Source organism: Trifolium pratense, linkage group LG2 (genome assembly GCF_020283565.1).
Source record: "Trifolium pratense cultivar HEN17-A07 linkage group LG2, ARS_RC_1.1, whole genome shotgun sequence".
Classification (NCBI taxonomy): Eukaryota; Viridiplantae; Streptophyta; class Magnoliopsida; order Fabales; family Fabaceae; genus Trifolium; species Trifolium pratense.
This window is the reverse complement of record NC_060060.1, coordinates 65,630,529-65,653,381: the sequence shown is the minus strand read 5'-3', so window position 1 is coordinate 65,653,381 and position 22,853 is coordinate 65,630,529. Positions and strand designations below refer to the sequence as shown.

At 34.8% G+C, this 22,853-nt stretch overlaps 3 protein-coding genes and 1 long non-coding RNA gene across 5 annotated transcripts; 2 read left to right on the top strand and 2 right to left on the bottom strand.

The window, feature by feature from the left end:
• Nucleotides 1-11,880: 11,880 nt before the first annotated feature.
• LOC123908970 (protein PHLOEM PROTEIN 2-LIKE A10-like) lies at nucleotides 11,881-16,834 on the top strand. 2 transcript variants are annotated; one of them, XM_045959727.1, is made up of 2 exons: nucleotides 11,887-12,873; nucleotides 16,195-16,834. In XM_045959727.1, the coding sequence occupies exons 1-2, from the start codon at nucleotides 12,018-12,020 to the stop codon at nucleotides 16,542-16,544; spliced, it is 1,206 nt and encodes a 401-aa protein (XP_045815683.1). In that variant the 5' UTR covers nucleotides 11,887-12,017; the 3' UTR covers nucleotides 16,545-16,834. The 2 variants fall into 2 exon arrangements, with proteins under 2 accessions (XP_045815682.1, XP_045815683.1); XM_045959726.1 differs by lacking the exon at nucleotides 16,195-16,834 and having other exon boundaries at nucleotides 11,881-13,474.
• LOC123908971 lies at nucleotides 14,051-16,960 on the top strand. The gene is made up of 2 exons (XM_045959728.1): nucleotides 14,051-15,530; nucleotides 16,833-16,960. The coding sequence occupies exon 1, from the start codon at nucleotides 14,820-14,822 to the stop codon at nucleotides 15,528-15,530; it is 711 nt and encodes a 236-aa protein (XP_045815684.1). The 5' UTR covers nucleotides 14,051-14,819; the 3' UTR covers nucleotides 16,833-16,960.
• A 687-nt stretch (nucleotides 16,961-17,647) lies between these two features.
• On the bottom strand, nucleotides 17,648-18,378 carry LOC123909489 (phytosulfokines 3-like). The gene is made up of 2 exons (XM_045960328.1): nucleotides 18,166-18,378; nucleotides 17,648-18,062 (listed from the first exon to the last, which is right to left on the bottom strand). The coding sequence occupies exons 1-2, from the start codon at nucleotides 18,283-18,285 to the stop codon at nucleotides 17,940-17,942; spliced, it is 243 nt and encodes an 80-aa protein (XP_045816284.1). The 5' UTR covers nucleotides 18,286-18,378; the 3' UTR covers nucleotides 17,648-17,939.
• A 3,293-nt stretch (nucleotides 18,379-21,671) lies between these two features.
• LOC123909000 lies at nucleotides 21,672-22,634 on the bottom strand. The gene is made up of 2 exons (XR_006809798.1): nucleotides 22,390-22,634; nucleotides 21,672-22,194 (listed from the first exon to the last, which is right to left on the bottom strand). It is a non-coding gene; the product is annotated as an uncharacterized LOC123909000 (long non-coding RNA).
• Between the last annotated feature and the right edge of the window lie 219 nt (nucleotides 22,635-22,853).

Below are 22,853 nucleotides of genomic sequence, written 5' to 3'. Positions count from 1 at the left end.
CAGCACCGGTCCGGAACAAGTGCCAGAACCGCTAGTCCATTAAACCGGGATAAATCCGCTTTGAACCGGTCTGAACCGGTATAAACCGGAAAAACCGACGAACTGGAAAAACCGGCCGGTTCTCTTCTAATAAAAAAAGATGGAATTTCAAAAAAGAAATTCTTTTCTATTTTCAAACTAGGGTAGAGTTATTCTTTTCACTGGAACATAAGTGCCAAACAAAAACATGAAAATGTCACTGAAGTAGCAAAGTTTTTCACAAGAAAGGGGGGATTGAATTGTGAACCTATTAAAATTTACCTTTTAAAATATAACTCAACAGAAAGCGTTAGAATGATCTCAGAACGATCTGGTTAGCAGTAAAACAAATTCAAAGTGAATTGTGTGCTTAGTGTTTGCAGAAATTAAAAGATAAGGGAAGAGAGAATCAACACACAACAATTATACTGGTTCACCCCCTAATAGTATAGGTTACGTCCAGTCCCTCACGCTCCGTGAGTATCCACTATAATTTTGAGATACTAGTAATCTCAAATTACAAACCTCCTTGATCTAAACCAAGATCAATAACCTTAAGCCCTACAAGCTTAACATCTACCTCAGTCCTACAAACTAAGGTGTCACTCAATCAATAGTTACGTATTGACTTGAGCCAATCTTTTACAATGAATTGTTCGGATCACAAGCTTTCAAATGAAGAGAAAATCAAGTTGAGAAGCTAATAGAAGTGAAATTCTGGTACACAGTAGACAAGTGTTGTCCACGATGTGCCGACACTTGTCGCAACACTTGTCTTAGCAGTAAGAACAATAAAACAGAGCATTAAAAACATATACTGAAAAGCATAAACGACACACATAATTGTTAACCCAGTTCAGCCTAACAACCTAATCTGGGGGATACCAATCCAGGAGGAAATTCACTATCAGCAGTATTAATTCAGAGCTAAACTCCCCCGTTTACAACTCCTCACTTAATCCCTACCCAATGACAATTCTACCTAGGAACTCCTAGATATGAGACCCCGTCTCACTCCCCTCAACCTTACAACCAGTAAGGATTTCAATAACAACATAATGGAGACACTCTCCTTGACAAAGATGAAGACACACTTCAATAACATCACCACCTAGCCAACGACTAAGTTCACAATTTGGAGTTGCTTAAAAGCTTCCTCCAATTACAATACTCAACTCATTACCTATAGGTTTCTGAGTGAGGACATAGTGACCATCTCACAACCCGAGTGGTTCACTTTACACCAACTCTCCTAGAGAGTGGCTTAAAGACACGAAACCCTTAAAAGACTACATCTTTGATATTCTATTTTAGCTTCAAGTTTCGGTTAATAAAATAGGGTTAGCAGCACCCTTTATATAGCACAGCCTCGTGGGCTTTTCACAATGCTTCAGCTCCAAGAAATCTTCTAGATGCAAAATATATATTTTTACCAAATCTTTCTTTGCATCAAATATTCCTTCCATAAATATATTTGTTGTAAATATATTTTAAAACTAAATCTTCTAATCTTCTGGAAGCACAGAGATTTATTTGAAATAAATCTTTTATATTTTCTGCAGCAATCTTCACAATATATATTTTTGAAAATAATAGTTCTATTTTTGAAACACAAGAATATATTTTCCAAAAATATAATTCCTTTAGAAAATATAACTAGGGTTTCGGCTGCCTCCTGAAACACATTAAACACGTGCGCCTTCCTCTGTAAGAAACCTTGAAACAATTCTTCAATCAAATCTTCAAAAGATTGAGTAGAAATTAAAAACACTTAGCTGGCACGCGCAGATGCAGAGTCAGGTGTTGTTCCAAAGTGTCCCAACATTTGTCACAACACTTGGGGTCAGCACATTTGTCTCAACACTTGGCTAAGATATGTTTTTGCAAAATGTAGCCAATCATACAAAAACCCAACAATCTCCCCCTTTGGCAAATTTTGGCTAAAACAATATTAGACCAGTATATAGAGAGATACAGCATTACCTTTCCTTCGAGTCAACATGATCACACAACTAGGAAAGAAAGTAACACACAATAAAAACTACTTCCAAGATAGTCAAGTAGCATCAGAGGCAATGCAACAGCGGAACAAAACATCTAGCCTCATGGAACAACACAAGAGAGAAATAAACTCCCAATAGTAGATGCTTAGAAGTAGGAGAAATAAACTCCTAAGAGTGTAAAGCGCATTTCTTCAACATAAGAACAACAGGGAAAAATAAATTCCCACAAACATAGAACTAGGAAAAATAAATTCCCAGCCACCAGAGAATAAAGCCAAGATGTCTCAGCATCTAGCATCACACTTGTCACTTATTCATACTACCACTCCCCCTGAATTTATGCATGACAGAGCACAAGCATACAATGTAATCAACCATAGGAACTACAACATCCTTGTAATAGCAGAAGCATTCAATCGGAGTGATTAACGCTTAATAGTTGTTGTAGACACACATGTGTGCATTCATAAATAAGCATGTACAAGTTACCCATATTTCTATGAATGTAACTAACTAAGTCACCCATATTGCTATGAATGTGACCTAAATCACCCATATTTCTATGACTGTGATCCTAAGCATAAAAGTCATCCATATTTCTATGATTATGACTAAGCACGATGAATCATCCATATTTCTATGACTATGATTATGATCATGCCCTATGCTACAAATTTAAATGCTTTTTGGAATTCTTGCAACACATCACACAGAGCTGAAGGTAACATTTACTCCACTCAGACATAGGCCTAGAAGATTAACACATCGCAGAAAGAACCGCAACAACATACACACCAGATGTCAGCACATCTGTCCACACATCACGCAGATACCAGATGTCAGCACATCTGTCCACACAGATAGATACCAGATGTCACAGATATCACTACTCCCCCTTTTTAGCCACAAATTCTGACAAATAAAGTCAGTGTGCATTAAACAAAAGAATAGAGGCAAAGAGGTACCATAGCAGTATCAGAAGTGCAAGTTACATAACAGAGAGAACTAAACTCTCACAAAAGAACCACATAGGGAGAAAAATAAATTCTCACACATCAGATCAGGATGTCTAGACATCAGGCATGACATCACACATCAAGAACATAGCACTCCCACAACCATCAAGCACACTATCAGAGCATAAGCTATCAGAACACATTATCATGCTAGTCACACACTACTACTCCTCTTGAATAGCATTACTCCCCCTCAACACATGCATATATAGATAACTCACACTCCCCCTCAATACGAGCATAGAAGCATAAGAACATCAATACGAGCATAGGAACACTAGCACAAAAACAGTCACCAGATGTGGGAACATCTGTCCACACACTTGTCACACACACACACTACTCCCCCTTTTTAGTCATAATTTTGACAAACATCATACATATCAGAACATAGAGTAGCAGACAAACGCTTCAGAGTGCACACAATACAGACCATAATGCACACAGAGGTGCTAGAAATCCATAGCCTAGCCCACAAAAGATACGGAGAACAAAAGTAGTGGGAAGAGAACATGCGCACTTTCACCCACAATACCATGACCAAACTCCAACAGTATAGCATGAAGATCATAAGTAACAAGGCATAAGCCTATACTATCTTCATCACATCAACCACATAGTGCACAGAGCTACTACAACCAAACATAACACCATGGGATATAAATCAGAAATGGAGGAACCATATCATATCCACCACATCAAACTCCATAGTCAACACTCATAAAACAGATTTTTTTTCCCTTGTTTCCACAACATGACAAGAGCATGAGAGAACATTGTTCAAAAATCCAGCTTCTCGTAGCATTATCTCCTTTAAAACACAAATTTCTATTTCTAGACATTTTCTTCAAAATGAATGAAACATTCTCTAAGAGGACAGAAGAGATGTCAACTTTCTTCCTGTCAAGTGACATGATGCCCAGAACAACATCCTCAATATTTGGCTCATAGTCAACCACATTCTGGCATTTTGGTGACAGATGTTGTACACAATGTTGGAACACTTGAGATAACACGATGTTGAGACAGATGTTACAACATCTCGTACCAGAACAGACAAGTTATTCAACACAGATGAGTATTATTCAGTTCCAATCTCAAGAGACGTATACCAAAAGTATCTTCAACAATATATATATTGTCATCACATAAGAACATCAAACTAGAGGTTTCAGAAACAGGTCTGAAATAGTCATTTACCATAGTAGTAATCACCTTTGATCATCTCATTATCGCATATGATCATAACACATCTGAACACATATAATACTTCTCAGCAGAATGCACATCCAAACAATCGTACCATGCTAGTTCTCTTTTTAGTCACACTTTGAGCAACAACTTTGGTCAAGTGGAAGATCATCAAGATCAGTTTCTTCTACCACATTCAAAACATCAATACTCCAAACCACCATTAGTTGATCTTCAACCTCATTAGATTGAGGACTCTCAGAACCATATAAGCATCAGTTTGGGGGATTGCAGAACAGGTTTCAACAACACTAACGGGTTGGTCCAGGATGTTTCAACATCCGATATGACATTAGACTTATGTTAGGTTCCTTTGGGGGACTCAACGACAAATTTAGTGAGGGATGACAAAGTGTCAGAACCAACAATGACATATGCACAATTTCAACAACAATGTCATCAACAACAGCAACATTCATACTAGATCGACAGTTTGAGAGGTACATCTGACAGATGTTCCAACACTACCCACAACATTGGAACTGACAGAACCTTTAACATGAGTAATAAAATTTACCCAAGTAAATCTGGAGGAATCATCAACAACTACAAAGACATACTTCTTTCGACCAAGGTTGTCAACTTGCATAGGTTCATCAAATCAGCAATCATCTCTTTTCTTGTCATGAAGCCAGAATTTTCTTGCCAGATGTTGCAACATTATGTGGGACATTTGTCCCTTCAACTAGTCTATAGTGCAATGTGAGAGGAGATTCCCTCTTACAGACAACATCAGAGCTGATCAAAATTCTTGGATGCTGATCAAGAATAATACTACAAAATACATTGGAAATGTTGTTGGCATCTTCACATCCAAAGGCTTAGCATGCTTAGTAGTTTGAAAAATATAAGAGTCAAAATCCCATTTGGTCTTGGTACCAACAGTGTAGATAAAGTTACTCAAGCCTATAGCACTGTCAGAAAACTCTACCTCAGCTTCAGGTTCTTCACTCCTGCCCAAAAACTTATTAATCACATCAGGTGAAAATTCAACACATCTACCCATGTCAAAAACCTTCATGAATTCTTTGCTCAAAGGATCATCACAGTCTTCAGTTTCCTGAGAGCACTACTAGACTCAATCAAGTCAGTTATCATTTGCTGCCTTTACATCCACTACTAGTGGAATCAATAGTCATGCATTGCTAGAGCATACTATTAAAGAAAGATTAGAACCTCCACATTCTGATTCACATAGGCAGATAAGCTTCTTCTGACCATACAACTTGAGCACTCCTATGCATAATTCCAAGCACCTTACATGCCCAACTGTCATCCAACACGATTCTGCATAATCTGCAGGTCAGATGTACCAACATCTGGGAGCACATCAGTCCCCTTCTCAGGTACCATAATAATAGATCCTTTATCAAGCTTACACAGGAAAAGCAAAACACACATCTGCACTACCACTTACTTGGATAAACTCACCCAAGAAGTCAACCATAAGTTTCTAGTGTCAAAATAAATCCAACAAGATTCTGCATACTGCTGGTCAGATGTAGCAACATCTGGGACGACATCAGTCCCCTTCTCAAGGAACACACCAAGAGATCCTTTATCAAAGCCACTGGAAGTTGGCTTTTAGGGTTAGAAGCAAAAATAAATTGCTCACAACTTCGTTCAGATCTCTCTTCAACAAACTCATATATGAGTGCCTTTATGAGTGGACTTGAGATCACCCTCAAGTATCGTTGGCATCTCCAACAAGTTAGTTGAACCTCACCAGAGAAGAACAGAGTGTAGCACACTCAAAACCACCAGGAGTTTTCCCATCATATATGTATGCAGCGGAATTCAAACCAGAAAACTCCTCAACAAACTTCAGGCACACCATAATGACCTTTGCACAAACTCCACACTTCAGGTGCAACAGGTTAACATAGGTTTGAAAATAAATCAAACCATACAGAAGCTCAAACATCAAAGCTATACATCGTGCCATGAATAGTCCATCCTCCACTTCTAGGGACCATTCAAACAAATATGAACTTCTTCAAGTCCAAACAACTTTTCAGTATTCCTTACTTGTTCATAACCAGAAAGTATCTTCCCTAGGATCTCACCCAGATACAGAACAGGATGCCTGCTCTGATACCAATTGAAATTCTGGTACACAGTAGACAAGTGTTGTCCACGATGTGCCGACACTTGTCGCAACACTTGTCTTAGCAGTAAGAACAATAAAACAGAGCATTAAAAACATATACTGAAAAGCATAAACGACACACATAATTGTTAACCCAGTTCAGCCTAACAGCCTAATCTGGGGGATACCAATCCAGGAGGAAATTCACTATCAGCAGTATTAATTCAGAGCTAAACTCCCCCGTTTACAACTCCTCACTTAATCCCTACCCAATGACAATTCTACCTAGGAACTCCTAGATATGAGACCCCGTCTCACTCCCCTCAACCTTACAACCAGTAAGGATTTCAATAACAACATAATGGAGACACTCTCCTTGACAAAGATGAAGACACACTTCAATAACATCACCACCTAGCCAACGACTAAGTTCACAATTTGGAGTTGCTTAAAAGCTTCCTCCAATTACAATACTCAACTCATTACCTATAGGTTTCTGAGTGAGGACATAGTGACCATCTCACAACCCGAGTGGTTCACTTTACACCAACTCTCCTAGAGAGTGGCTTAAAGACACGAAACCCTTAAAAGACTACATCTTTGATATTCTATTTTAGCTTCAAGTTTCGGTTAATAAAATAGGGTTAGCAGCACCCTTTATATAGCACAGCCTCGTGGGCTTTTCACAATGCTTCAGCTCCAAGAAATCTTCTAGATGCAAAATATATATTTTTACCAAATCTTTCTTTGCATCAAATATTCCTTCCATAAATATATTTGTTGTAAATATATTTTAAAACTAAATCTTCTAATCTTCTGGAAGCACAGAGATTTATTTGAAATAAATCTTTTATATTTTCTGCAGCAATCTTCACAATATATATTTTTGAAAATAATAGTTCTATTTTTGAAACACAAGAATATATTTTCCAAAAATATAATTCCTTTAGAAAATATAACTAGGGTTTCGGCTGCCTCCTGAAACACATTAAACACGTGCGCCTTCCTCTGTAAGAAACCTTGAAACAATTCTTCAATCAAATCTTCAAAAGATTGAGTAGAAATTAAAAACACTTAGCTGGCACGCGCAGATGCAGAGTCAGGTGTTGTTCCAAAGTGTCCCAACATTTGTCACAACACTTGGGGTCAGCACATTTGTCTCAACACTTGGCTAAGATATGTTTTTGCAAAATGTAGCCAATCATACAAAAACCCAACAAGAAGAATACACTCAGTTCACTCAATGATATACTGATCCAAGTATGTGATGTTTAGAGAGCTGGAGTGAGAGTGGAAGAGTTTAATGACTTGGTCGAAAAAGACAAGTGTAGATGTTGATATTTGTAGTTGAAACTCTTGAATCTTCAAAGCACCCAAGTGTGCTATTTATAGATGTTGTTTGTCCTTTGTTTCGTGGTCTCCAAGCAGGTCGGAGTGTTGCCAAAGACTAGCCGTTAGTCCTTTAAAAGATCAGATCAAATATTGTTCAAATAATATTTGATGAGAGAGAAGATGCTTCTTGAGAACATTCTTAGAATGATGATGTCATGAGGAGCGTGAGGTTGAGCATCTTTGAGCTGTATGAACTTGTTCTCCAAGAACAAGCACTGTTGAAGCCTTAGAAGATCATTTACAACAGCTGGATACAGCTGGAGAGAATCTTTCGATCAAGAGCAGAAAGTCTGGTTGATTCTGGAACGTTCTTAGATCGTTCTCCTAGAGTATTTTCTGATTCTTGGCCTAGATCAAATAGAGAGATGTGCATTGCTTGTTTTGATTTCGTGGGCCTCAAGATATTCATGATGATCATATGATTATAGCTGGTCTTCTTATCCTTTTACTATTCATGTGTACTTGTAAAAGTACAAGTAGCTTTCCATTGTAGATCAAGATCATAGTGAAATATATTTTATGAAGTCCTTTGAGAAGTACCATTTCAAACTTGTTGTCTCCTTTTCATTGGTCCATAAATGTCTTCAAATAATCTCTGAATAGAGCATGTGAGCTTGAGAAATAAATTGTCAAAGACATATTCATGTTTATTCCTTAAACATGACCAAATAGGAAGCTTTCTTTTGCTATCATTTAATCCTTGCTTTAAATGACTTATATCCTGTAGAGATTTTCTTCAATAAAGTCCTTTGCAAAAGTGCTTATTTGTCTCTTGTTCAGATGATATCAATTAAGTGCTTATTGTTGATGTATAGCTTTGCACGTGAGAAAAAGTGCAGATTGGAGAATGTTCTCTGATCATTCTCATAAACTTGCAGTTTTCAATCAATTTAAGTGTAGTGATATATAATGAATGAGCTTTTGTTCCTGTCTATATTAATCACTCAAGAGCACTTGTTAGATCACAAAAAGATCAGAATTCACTTAAAATATAATTAAGATGTTTGTTATCTTTAAAACATCAAATTAGGATTTTGCCTCAACAGTCACTGTTATTTGTTATAAGAAAAAGAAGAAGAAAAAAATACAAGGATGAATTTGAGAAATTAAGGAATAGATCTGTTATAGTCACACAATAGTTTTTTATTTCTTGATGGTCATACATAAGAAAGGAATGAAACAGCAATGAGTAAGAGAGAAAAAGAAGAAACAAGAAAATAAGAAGAAAAAGAAAGAAATTATGTGAGAGAAGAAGATAGAAAGTGGAGTGGAGGATGCTGTTTGATCTGTTAAAAGGTAAGCACTGAACAGAACAGTACAAGACAGAACAGCACAACACATGACAGAACAGCACAGAACAAAGTTTTGGGATATTGAACAATTTTTTGTCTTATATATGATATTTGGTTAATAAAATGGTATTTTGGTATTTTAGACAACTTGTATTGCGGACAAAAAGTTGTGCTGTGGTTTAGTGAGGGACAAAAATTTCTGTTTTTGTCCTGTCCATTGCCTCCCAGTTTGTCAAGTTCCTTAAACAGTTTTACAATCAAACACAATACAACTAGAGTTGTCCTGTCCAGTCCCTTATATTTTAGCAGATCAAACGGACCCTAATAGGAATGAGAGGATATTTCAATTCTAGCGTTTAGCTTATAATTGGGCTTTTGGGTTAATACAACTTGATAAAATAATGGCTCAATATATTATAAAATAAAACTAACTTTTTTTTTGGAGAACTAACTTTCTTTTTTACTATGTAAAAAAAAAATCAAATTATTAAGTCTAAAATTATTATTTATTCTTCAGCATTATATTTATTTTTAATTATTTGGTTCAATAACGGTTTAATAACGGTTCAACCGATTGAACCGGTTGAACCATGAACCGGAGCTCTTACCGGTTCGATCTCTGGTCCGGTTTTTAAAACATTGGATACAAATTAATTCATGATTCGTTATAAGAGAGGACTAATTTATCCTTACTTTGAAAATGTACTAATTTGTCCAAAAGTCTTAGCTCAACTGTTAAAACTATCGAAACTATTAGGTTTGACGTCATGATCAGGGTTCGAACCTCGACTCCCTCACTTGTTGTGTGTGAGTTTATAATGATTTTGCCCTATTTTATCTATCTACAAAAAAAAAAGTACTAATTTGAATTTTATTTTTGTTAGTAACTAAATTGGGACGCCAAAAAAATGTGAAGGATTAAAATGGGTGTTCACTTTTATTTTTTTTAAAAATTATGATTGGTGCAGAATGTTTTACCTAAGGATGGATGTTAGTGGGAAAGGACACGAGCCGCTCTATTTATCCACGTAGATTTCCCCTCTTCCTCGTCCTCACTTCCGCTGTATTCGTTGGTACAACATTACATTTAATATGTACAAATCGGAGTTGGAATCCTACAAACAGATTGGTAGAACATTGAATGAAGTCTGAAAAGTTTACGAAATAGTGACCAAATGTATTTCTAATGATTTCGCCAAATCGAGATCAAACAGGAGAACTGAGGCAACTTCCATTCATTGAGGATGACATAAGAATAATTATTATTGTTCCACTTGGTAAACATATCAACTAGCTTGTCATTAGAAGCGGGAGAGAAACAATTTCATAAGGTTTAAACTATAGTCCGAATGTTGAAGGAGAGTCAACTTAAGGACTAAGTCTCATTGTTCAAACACATCAATCAAGTTGCGTGTCCCCAAGACCACCAGAACGAACACATACATGAGGCTATGCGAGAACTCGCAGTCTTGAATGGAATGAAAAAATGACTCATCTTGGAGGCCACAAGGCAGAAGGATTCGTCTTGCGGTGTTTGAGCAATGAAAGGGTGGGCACATAATTGTGACAAGCCAACCAACAAGAATTTGATCTTTTCATGAAGTTGAAGTTTTCATATCCAAGACCAAGAGTGTGAAGGATTGGTGAGGATTGGTGGTTATAACCACACCCCAAGGAGAATAACCAATCATAAACACTTTTAGTAGTGTAATTATCGTTTTTGTTGTTGGTCTAAATGAAGCCATCTTCGATGGAATTATTGAGCTTGATAGAGTGAGATTCTAGTCACTTACTTACTTGACAAAAAAATGTATTTTTAAGAGTGATATTCTAATCACCACTTTACTTGAAAACAAAAAAAAAACTTAAGTTATTTAGTTACTTGATCATCCAACTTTTTTTTTTTTGGCAATGTTAACTGTTAAGTGACCTCACGGGCTTTATCCCAAAATAAGGAAATTTTTTTTCTACCCCAACATTAATTTTGAATGGACGAACTTGCCCTCATATATAAACTAAAACCCTGAAGAAAAAAATTTGGTTACCGAAACACTTTGGAAAAAAGTGTTCTGATATGTAATTTTTTTTTTGTTACCGGAACACTTTGGAAAAAAGTGTTCAGGTATATAAAATTTTTCTAATTTTTTTTTCCGTGAACACTTTGAAAAAAAGTGTGTAGGTATGTAAAAATTTTTCAAATTTATTTTGTTACCTACACACTTTGGAAAAAAAGTGTTCAGGTATGTAAAATTTTTCTAATTTTTTTTTGTTACATGAACACTTTGAAAAAAAGTGTGTAGGTAAAAAAAAATTAGAAATTTTTTACATACCTGAACACTTTTTTTCAAAGTGTGTAGGTAACAAAATAAATTTGGAAAAATTTTACATACCTACGCACTTTTTTTTCAAAGTGTTCAGGTAACAAAAGAAAATTAGAAAATTTGTACATACCTGAACACTTTTTTCCAAAGTGTGTAGGTAACAAAATAAATTTGGAAAAATTTTACATACCTACACACTTTTTTTTCAAAGTGTTTAGGTAAAAAAAAATTAGAAAAATTTTATATACCTGAACACTTTTTTCCAAAGTGTTCCGGTAACAAAAAAAAAAATTACATATCAAAACACTTTTTCCAAAGTGTTCCGGTAACCAAATTTTTTTTCCTTCAAGGTTTTAGTTTATATATGAGGATAAATTCGTCCATTCAAAATTAATATTGGGATAGATCGACAATTGTTAGGGTTGAAAAAAAAAAATTTCACAGATAAGTGTCCATAAAAGTCCAAGCCCATATCCTCTATTATTTTCTCCCACAAATAAAAAATTGAATATTTTAGTGGCTATTGTATTTCGAATGTGACCCTTACGACAAGTAAAATCGAACACCATGGTTTCTTCCACAATAGTTTTCACCTCAAATTTCTCAGTTTCAGCAAAATAATAGATCGTTAATTAATGGAACTAAAATTAGTTGAAAATGGTTTCGATTATATCCGTAAAAGAAAGAAATTGGCCTTCATCGTATTTGCAGTTGGGTTTAGCAGTTACGGTTGTTACAGAGCTTATCACGCGCCTTTCATAGCTCATAAGAGAAAGAAATTTTCTAAGATTTTCAATTCGTTGGTTTCTGTAGCAGAAGCTGTTTCTGAATCTGCAGATACAATTGGAATTGTTACGAAAGATGTTAAGGATTTTTTGCAATCTGATTCTGATCAAGTTCCCAATAGTTTGAATCAAATCTCGAAGATTTCGAGGTCGGGTCAGTTTTCGGATTCTTTGGTTAGTTTCACGTCTGCTGTGACCGTTGGAGTCTTGCGCGGTTATCAATCGATGAATGGGACCGATGAAAATCAATCTGGGTCAGGTTCGACGTTTGCAGACCAGGTGTTTGATAAATTGTTTACGCCGGCTGGTTCAGGTTTTGCTTCTGTTGTTATTGGAAGCTTTGCTAAGAATCTTGTTCTTGGGTTTTATTCAAATGATAGTGGTAAATTGAATTCAAGAAGTGGAGAATCGGGTTGTTCTGGTTCGGATTCTGGTGTTCCGAAATGGGTTGATGTTGTTTGTGGTGATAAATGTGGGGAACTAATTGGGAATTGTGTTCAGTTGTTTGTTAGTACATTGGTTGCTGTTTATCTTGACAAGACCATGCATATCAACACTTATGATGAATTCTTTTCGGGATTAACTAACCCGAAACATGAGACTAGAGTTAGAGAAATGTTGGTTTCTGTTTGTAATGGTGCCATAGAGAGTTTTGTGAAAACGTCTCACCAAGTGTTTAATAGCTCAAACCCGAACGACAGTTCAGGTTCAGTTTCTTATTTTGATACTGAAGAAACTCCGAGTTCTGTAGAGACATCATATGTTGAATCAAAAGGAGATGTTGGTGATGAAGAGGATAAAGGTGGTTGGGTTAGCAAGGTTTCATCCACATTGGCTGTTCCTAGTAATAGGAGCCTTGTTCTTGATGTGACTGGGAGGGTCACATTTGAGACAGTTAGATCATTCATGGAGTTTATTTTGCAAACATTATGCGGTTCTGTGAGAAAATGTGCTCATAATGTTCATGAGGCGGTGGTTGAGATTATGAGATACGCTGCAGCTAAATTCACTGTTATTGTCGCAATATGTCTCTCATTGTGCTTGCACGTAATGGATTGCACTTGGGCTTTGGTGCCAGCTTAAGTGGTGGTTACTAGGTTCATTCACCAAGTATATATGAATATAATAGTTTCATTTTGCTTGCTTCAATTCTGTATTATAATATATGTTTATATCACACATGGATTAATTTTGTAAATGATTTAGAAAACCTTTGATGTATTAAAATGCAGAGTGACCATATACATGATACTTCCTGCTGTTCTGTTTTCTGTTGCATTGTATTATGCATAAGACATTTCATTCAACATCCTGCAGTCTTATTTGTTTGGCGTTTAATGATTATGCTCATTTTCGAACTGGAAGCTTGTTGTAAATATACACCAATCTGTATATGTTGTTTTATTTGATTTTTATATTGACCAGGTTATAAGTTTTCTCTTTTCTTTGTATAACTTAGTTTTGTGACAAAACTGAATGAGACGGTGGACTGCTGGCTGCAATCCTCCCTTTTGATAGTGTTTTTAAACTGTTTCAAGAGGGCTGTGTTGGTTGAAGTTTAAGGGACTTGGATGTTTTTAATCCCAAGTGATTTGTCTCTTGTCTATCAGGAGGAAGGATACTTAGAAGTTAGGATCACTAAAAAATAAAATGAGGATCAAAGCCAACTAGAAGTGGAATCCGACTGGTAATTTTGCACTAATGAAATGTTTGATATATAGTTTGCTTGCTTCATAGTAGTAGAGGTTCAAATCAGTTAAAACTACACTTTTACTGTCATTATAAATTATAATAGGAATTGTAAAGAGATAGTTGTTATATATTAGTTACCTAATTGGGAGATGTAATCTGGTTGTTTCATTTTTATAAATAGGACTCTTGGACCATATTGGATATCTATCAAGTACTTGGTAGATCACTCTTGCTATGTAGACTTAGCGTTCGATGTACTCTGGAACAAAGTGTATACCGACTGTGTGTTTTGTAGACCACTCAAAGACACCTGCATAACTACTGAGGAATCGTCTGGTGGTGTGGAAGTTTTCGAACAGGGAGTAATAGTTGCGTGGTTTACATGTGCATGGGTCATATGGAAGCCGAGAAATGGGAAAGTATTTCACAAAAGTGAAGTAAGGGTGAAAAACTTAGTGGATGAAAGAAAAATTGTAGCTTGGAATTGGTTGAAAATTAAAGCTCGGAGTTTATAAATATATAAATAGAATAGAACAGATAGAGATACAATTAGGGTTTGGGCGCAAAGGAAGAATGGGAGGCGGGAAAAAGAAGAAGACTCGGCAGAGTAAGGGAGGCGGCGAAAAGAAGAATTGGTGGGAGAAGAGTGGTGGTAATTCGGATTCGCTGTGGGTAGGGAAATATCGTATTCTGGTGAAGGCCTGTACTAATGGAGTGAAATCACTATTTTTCGTTGTGGATCTGAAACAGCAGATGATTGTAACGAAACATCCGTATTTTGTACATAGCGACACATATTTCAATTCCACGGCGGTGCTTAATGAAGAAGGTACTCTCTCTCCGTCTTCAATATCGGTGTCGAGTACAAAAAATCTACATACTCATCTACTCTAGATTTGACAACAACTCCACCCACCCATATGGTCCGATTGGGTAAAATTCTCCAAACTGAATATTAATATGCATTTACCACAATCAGCTGTCCTTGACAACAATATCTTTGTATTCGGATTTACAAATATTCATCTCCCTGAGGAGGAGGAGGAGGAGGAGGATGAGGAGGAGGGGATAGACGCTGAGGTCTATCAGATCGGCGGCGACGGCAAGTGGGAGAAAATAACTATCCCATCTGGCTTTCTCAAAGTTAAACCCATTTCCGATCCCAACAACAATCGCCTCATTGCATACTTTGATTCCTTTTATGCTTACAATCCCAACAACAACATTGAAAAATGGGCTTTGCTTCATCAACAAAAACTTTCTAAAAAAGATATATTCTTTTTGAGTAACTTTCATGTTATGGCCGATCAAGTTGTGGGGGACAACCTTATTTTATTCTTTGACCCATCTGATCAAATGTTCATGGCTCATAACATTTCCACCAACAAGTGGCTCACTGTTGTTTACTCTAATAAGTTTGATTACATTATCTATTTTAATAATACTATGTCTCAATTGGTTCATTTGGGGAATGATATACTGTGCTTGGCTGATTCCTGCTACCACCAATATCAGGACGGTAAGCATACTGTTCTTAACTTTCTCAGATTCAGTGTCAAGCTTGTCAAAGAAGAAGAAGAAGATCGCGTACAACTCACACCTCTCTCTTTCCACTCTATAGTTATGGATGATGATATCCGTCGCGTCACCGATGCTTTTATCCCTTTCTAGGTACCCTGTGCCTCACTTTTAATTATCCATTGCATTATCACATTAAATATCTTGTTCAATTTTTCCATATTATGTGTAATTGCTATTCCTTGTGGGTGGGGGGCATAGTCATCCACCTTCGTTTTCCCAAACTTGGTGCTCAGTCTTTGTTTCCAAAAAATAAGAAAATTTTGGTTATGCAGAATGACGACTGATGTAATTTACAAATGCTAAATTCTTTATTATGAGTGGTAATAGTGTTTTTAGACTTTGGTAAATATAGCTCATATCAAATTACAAGTTCATAAATCTCACCAATAAAAAGTGAGTTGCATTGCATAATAGTAGTTGCACCATTTTAATGCAGGACCGTTGGAGGGATGCTTCTCATGTAAACCATCTAACAGTCTTTCTTGACAATTTTTTTGCATAATCTGTATGTTAGTAGTAGCCAAGTATGTGTGAAGTTGTGAAAGGTTTAAAATTATAATATTGATTGATGGGATTAGTTTCATATATGATAATAATAAAAGACTAATTAGATTGACCATGTATGTAAATCATATGGTTGAACCTACAATAGCTGAAACAAAAAATGCAACCCAAACCTCCTAAGGGAACAGAAAAAGTAGTCGAAAACGTCTCACCAAGTGTTTTATTAGCTCAAACCCGAATGATAGTTCAGGTTCAGTTTCTTATTTTGATACTGAAGAAACTCCGAGTTCTGTAGAGACATCATATGTTGAATCAAAAGGAGATGTTGGTAATTTAGAGGATAAAGGTTTAAATATGTACAGTGACCATATACATTATACTTCAGGTTCAGTTCCGTATTTTGATAGCTCAAACCTGAATGATAGTTCAGGTTCAGTTCCGTATTTTGATACTGGAGAAACTCTGAGTTCTGTAGAGACATCATATGTTGAATCAAAAGGAGATGTTGGTGATGAAGAGGATAAAGGTTTAAATATGTACAGTGACCATATACATATTATACTTCAGGTTCAGTTCCGTATTTTGATAGCTCAAACCTGAATGATAGTTCAGGTTCAGTTCCGTATTTTGATACTGGAGAAACTCTGAGTTCTGTAGAGACATCATATGTTGAATCAAAAGGAGATGTTGGTGATGAAGAGGATAAAGGTTTAAATATGTACAGTGACCATATACATGATACTTCCTGCTGTTCTGTTTTCTGTTGCACTGTATCATGCATAAGACAGCCACCTTCCGAAACTCGCTCGTAGAAAACCTTGCATTCAACATCCTGCGTTTAATGATTATGCTCATCTTTTGTAATCTGGTTTTTCATTTTTTAAATAGGACTCTGGACTGTATTGGATATCATTCAAGTACTTGGTAGAGCATTCTTTCTATGTAGACTTAATGCTTTATGTACTCTGGAACAAAGTGTATACCAACTGAGGTTTTGTAGACCACTCAAAGATCACCTGCATAACTACTGAGGAATCGTTTGGTGGTGTGAAAGTTTTTGAACAGTGAGCAATAGTTGCGAGGTTTACATGTGCATGGGTCATATGGAAGGCGAAAAATGGGAAAGTAGTTCACAACAGTGAAGTAAGGGTGGAAAACTTAGTGGATGAGAGAAAAATTGTAGCTTGGAATTGATTGAAAATTAAAGCGCACAGTTTCCATTCCCTCCTAACTCAACTTATTATTGGTCAATAACTATATATTGTTGAGATTTATATATGTTTGTCACTTCTCCTATTGTCTGATTCATTTTGCATTAATATAAATAAATCTTATGTTAAACACATTCTGCTTCAATTGTGATTGATCATCATGTTAAGAAAAACTAGTATAAAAAACAAAATCATAATCCGATTGAAAATCTCAATTGTAGCTGTAATTTACAATCTGTTTGGTAATTGGTTATAAACCTCAAACCAGTTCACAAAATCATAATCCAGCTTTTAAGAAACAACTTGGCTTGGAGAGTCAATTAAGGAATTAATTATTTCATTTGTACATGTAATTTTTGTATTTGAATTATAGGTAGTGAAGTGTTTTGGTGTTGATATATTAAACTGTTATATGGCAGCACATATTGCTGTACTGATATGGCACAACATCAAAAAGGTTGTCCTTTCAACTTTTGGTCGCATGATAACCAAACACACAAAAGATTATACAGTAAACACATTATAAAAAAAAATCGTTTCCATAAGCTTAGTTCAATTGACAGAGACATAACATTATACATGCAGGGGTCGGGTTCGAACCCTGAACACCCCCTTATTTACTTTACGGATATAATTTGTAGTCACTAGACTACTTGACAAAAAAAGGGGGACATGACATTATATAACATATAAATATGTTACACAAGTAGGATTGAGATCGGTTATACCATAACCTTATTCCTTATATATTGAAAATACTAATAATAAACATGTGACCAAAACCTTATTCCTTATGCTTCGGACTCGGAGTATAAATATGGTCTGTATGAGCAACAAGTGTCTTCCTCATCAAGCATTCCTCCTCTTCTATCTCTTCACATAATTTATCAACTACTGCCTCAACATCCTACAACGTATAAATTGCAGATTGAATAAAAAATGTTAAGTATTAACAACTAGATGATATGAAAAAGTTGTGTAAAAGATATATATAAAAAAATAGAACCAACCTGATCATGTTGTGTTACTACCAAAGATTCCTTTTGAAAAGGTGGTTCATGTCGTGCAGAGTGGGTGAGCATGCAGTGGAGGAACAGGGCCATGAAGAACATGGCTGCAATTTTGTTCATATTTGATTTATCTTAGAGAAGGCAAGAAGAAACTTAAATTTGAGATGAAAAGAGAGAGAATCTGTGTGTGTTGAGTTGTTGTAGGAATTTAAGCTAGGAATTTATAGAGGTAATTAAAGGAAGGAAATGGTAGTGAGTTACCTTTTAAAGGTTATGAAAAGATTTAACCAAGAGATTGAGCTAGTGGTTAATGAATTCCTCCTATGAGATATAAGTTGTTTGCATAAGCTCTAAAAAAAGTTGGGTCAAACGAGCCACAAAAGTTGGAAAGATGTGCTAATGTCTCTCAGACACTAGTTAAGAATAAAAGAATTTTTTTTTTTTTGAAAAAATTATATTTTATACATTTTTTTTAGAGATATTTTATACATTTTAAGTTAACTACAACGGTTTCTAATTTTACTATATTTACTATTTAGTTTTTATAATTATTGTCTCAGAAAGTAATCTAATCCAATTTTCTTAATAAATTATTATTCACTATCTTTTTTTTTTCATTTTTTGACAGATTTTTTTTTTGTTAGTACACAAAATGGAAATTATCATCCAAACTCTCATATAAACTGTTAGGTCAGGTCATGAGTTTGAATCCAGATAAGTATCTGCTTAGCAATATCGTCATAGTAAGATTCAGGCTTAAATATAAAAACGGTTCCTGTAATTATCTTTTTTTTTTTTTATTTTAGCCCATGCAAAAAAAAAGTTTGATTTTAGTCCCTGCAAAATACCAAAACTTTTTAAAAAGTTCTTGAGGTGAATTTTTGGATGACATGTCAAGTAGTTAATGATTTGACAGATATTAACTAGAATTTTTGATGACGTGGAATTAACATATTATTTTAATTTAAGAATAAAAAATAGAAAATAACATGTCAGATTTAAAAATAAATAAATAAATTGAAAAATAGAAATAGAAAGTTAATATACTTAAGAAAAAAAAGTTAATATATTAGATTTAATTTTTCGGTTCATCTTCTCAAACTGCAGAGGAGTTAATTTTATTTTGATGATAAGGGGTTAATTGAAATTGAAAGTTAGGGTAAGAAAGAGTTTGTGTTCATCTGTTTTTGTTCATCTTTCAAAATTTCATTTTTTTTTGACATCTTCTTTCTTCTTTGTGTAATTTGTCCTTCAATCGCAGCTTTGATTCAGGAACCGTAATTTTTGCCCCTTTCTTCTTTGCGTTTTTCTTCTATGCGTTTTTCTTCTTTGCGTGTTTTATTTCTTCTATTTTGTTTTTTATTTAAATATAATATATTTTTAAATCTAATATATTAACTTTTTATTTTTGTAAGTATATATATTAACTTTCTATTTCTATTTTTCTATTTTTTATTTTTATTTTTATAAATATGACATGTTATTTTCCATTTTTTATTTTTAAATGAAAATGACATGTTAATTCCACGTCATATAAAATCCTAGTCAGCATCTGCCAAATCATCCACTACTTGACATGTCATCCAAAAATTCACCTCAAGGACCTTTCTAAAAGTTTTGGTATTTTGCGGAGACTAAAATCAATTTTCTTTTTGCGGGGGCTAAAATCAAAATAAGCCGTAATTGCAGGGATCGTTTTCATATTTAAGCCTAAAATTCAATAATGTTAGCGCATATTAATTAATCAATTGTTAGTTGATTCGGTGGTGGTTATATTTTCAATTTGTTTTAAAAAAATTAGTAGACACCTAAATAAATAAGTATATGATTTTCAAAATAAACGGTTATATAAAAATAGTGGAAAAATCTAATTGGAGCAGAATCAACAATATGAATGAATTAATAAGCAGTAAATCCAAAAGCCAAATCAACAAGAAAGGGAAAGTTTGAACCTCAAAATTTCTCACATGATGGCTAAAAAATTATTATTTATAGTAAGACTTTTCATCGTGTGTTTGCAGAATGGAAAAATCCTAGCAACTTGGCAAACATTTCTTCTGCACGAAAAGTACCATATATATGTTTTATTTTGTTGGAAGCAAATTGTTGCTTTTTGCAAAATAGATTTTTTAAAACTCATGTCCAATATCCATCATTTTGAATAGGATCCTAAAACACTCATCATGCCACTCAATTCCAGTTATATTTCACTTTGAATGTTCCTTAGAAGCTAGAATAAGATAACAATCAATTGGTCAAAGTGGTAAGGGTCTTGAGTTCCTACATAAGGTTGTTAGAGATTTGATATTTGGTTCTTGTGTATGGAAATAATTCGGTTCAGAGCGAAGAATCCACCTTATATGCCCTACAAGTTACCTGACAGAAATTAATTATTGTTAACTGCAATGGAAACTTTCTATCTTTATCAACTTTGATTTGGCAGCACATATTGCTGTACTGATATGGCACACCTTGTGCCTATTTGTTTCTGGTTTCATCCATTAATTAATAAAAGTTTGTTTTTTCAACAAAAATAAAAAATACTGAAGTTTTACTGTATATCACTACATAGCCTGCAACAACATCTAAAGGGTTGTCCTTTCAATAGCCGCTTTACCCACCACCTATATCTCTTTCTTTGTAAGACAAATTAGAGCCTTAAATAACATCTCAAGTTTTATAACTCGAGGTTCAACCCATCAACTAATTTGATCAATATTGCCAACTGAAAGTAGCCGCAAAAGTTGTTGATCACATTCAATTTTTGAATCAGAGGTGAGTAATAGCTTCCATTAGTATTATCCAGATATGGTTGCCTCAACAAGTCAAATACTCACGGCCAGAGTTAATTTTTTTGTCACTTCATTATAAAAAGGTTATCATAAATACCACTGTTATGATACTCAATGGTTTCAAGTAAATATCTGCACCTATTTGTAATTAATCAAGGTTATTTATATGTTTGCATTACAGTGAGTTTGTCAAAACCCCGACGACTTATGGCGATTCTGGCAAAGTCACAGTGATATGATACCAAACATGCACTTTTACTATATGGTTCTTCCGGTGAGGTAAGGCTTGTTCTCATGGTGGCTGAGAGCTGCAAACACGCTTGGAAAAGGGTACGACAAAAATGTCAGCGCTCCAAACTCTCAATTCAGTAACAACTCAATATGAGTATGTATGAATTAGGTGAAATGTGTTTACCTTTAGAGTAAGTACATAGGCGTATATGTAGGCATGAGAACGTATGAGGATATGCACAACAAACTTATAGGACCCATAGGATACGGTGTACCTTAGGAAAATTGTATTGGACTTTAGATATGTTGAGTCTTTCAATGTCATGGGTTTTAGTCCGGTCCAGAACACAAATATCACAAATATATTTGAAGTTTTTGCTTTTACAATTGAATTTTATCTTTGAATTCATTGTTTAATAAACTTTTCCATAAATATATTCAAAATCAACTTTTGTCACATGAAACCCAAACAAACAAAATAACTATAGCATAAAGTAAACACACTATATATATATCAAAAGGAGAAATGTTATCCATACACACTTTTTGAGACAAAAATACAACCTACAGGGACAATTTTGTCATTTCATATCATTCTCTCTTCAACCATCATTATTTCTTCTCTACCAACTTGTACTTTTTTATCAAGGAAATGACATAATTATCCATAGATGTTGTATTTTTGTCTAAAAAATGTGTCTAAATAACATTTCTCTATCAAAAGATACAAATATAACAGTTTAGATTTTAATATTTTATAACATATAAATATGTTACACAAAAGCAGAAAAGTAAGTAGAGATCCACTAGAAGGTTGGTTCAAATAAACTAGATACCATAACCTTATATACTGAAAAATTACTCTAAATAAACAAGGCGATTGAAGATTGTTTCAAGGGTTATGCTTCTGAGTATAAATATAGTCTGTGTGAGCAATAAGTGTCCTCCTCATCAAGCATTCTTCCTCTTCTATCCCTTCACATATTTTTTCAACTGCCTCAACATCCTATATCAAATGTAGATGAAAACAAAACAACATTCACTTGTTAAGCATAAAAGATATTAAAAAAAAGGAAAATGTTAAACATTGCCCCGAGGCAGGCGTACTTGTTAAGCATACCAAAAAAGGACATTGTGCGGACACTGTTTATCATGACCCTTACAAAGAAAAAACAATAGCATAAAAATTAATACAACCAACCTGATCATGTTTTGGTTCAGGTCGGGCAGAGTTGGTGATGATGCAGTGGAGGAACAGGGCCATGAAAAACAGGGCTGTAATTTTGTTCATATTTGCTTTATTTTAGAGAAAACAAGAAGAAACTTAGATAGTTGAGATGAAAAGAGAGAGAATCTTTTGTATGTTGAGTTTTTGTAGGAAATGAAGCTAGGAATTTATAGAGGTAATTAAAGGAAGGAAATGGTAGTGTGAACTAGTAAGTGTGAACTGTGTACCTTTAAAGGTTCTGAAAAGATTTATTTATTGCGGCTGATAATTAATTTTATAAGAAGAAAAAGACATCAAGAGTTGGAATAAGGTGATTAATTAATAAATTACTACTCACTACAACATTTTCAATTGCGGTTGCGGATGCGGTTGCGATTGCAGGTATTACGGTAGCGGCCATTGCAGTCCGTTGCGGTCAAAACATCGTTGCGTTGCGA

Bases quoted from the DNA above. Each gene is read 5' to 3' on its own strand.
- LOC123908971 (XM_045959728.1), top strand. From the start codon at position 14,820: ATGCATTTACCACAATCAGCTGTCCTTGACAACAATATCTTTGTATTC.
- LOC123908970 (XM_045959726.1), top strand. From the start codon at position 12,018: ATGGAACTAAAATTAGTTGAAAATGGTTTCGATTATATCCGTAAAAGA.
- LOC123909489 (XM_045960328.1), bottom strand. From the start codon at position 18,285: ATGAACAAAATTGCAGCCATGTTCTTCATGGCCCTGTTCCTCCACTGC. The intron at 18,063-18,165 runs GTTGGTTCTATT...TATACGTTGTAG, and splicing joins TAGTAACACAACATGATCAG to GATGTTGAGGCAGTAGTTGA.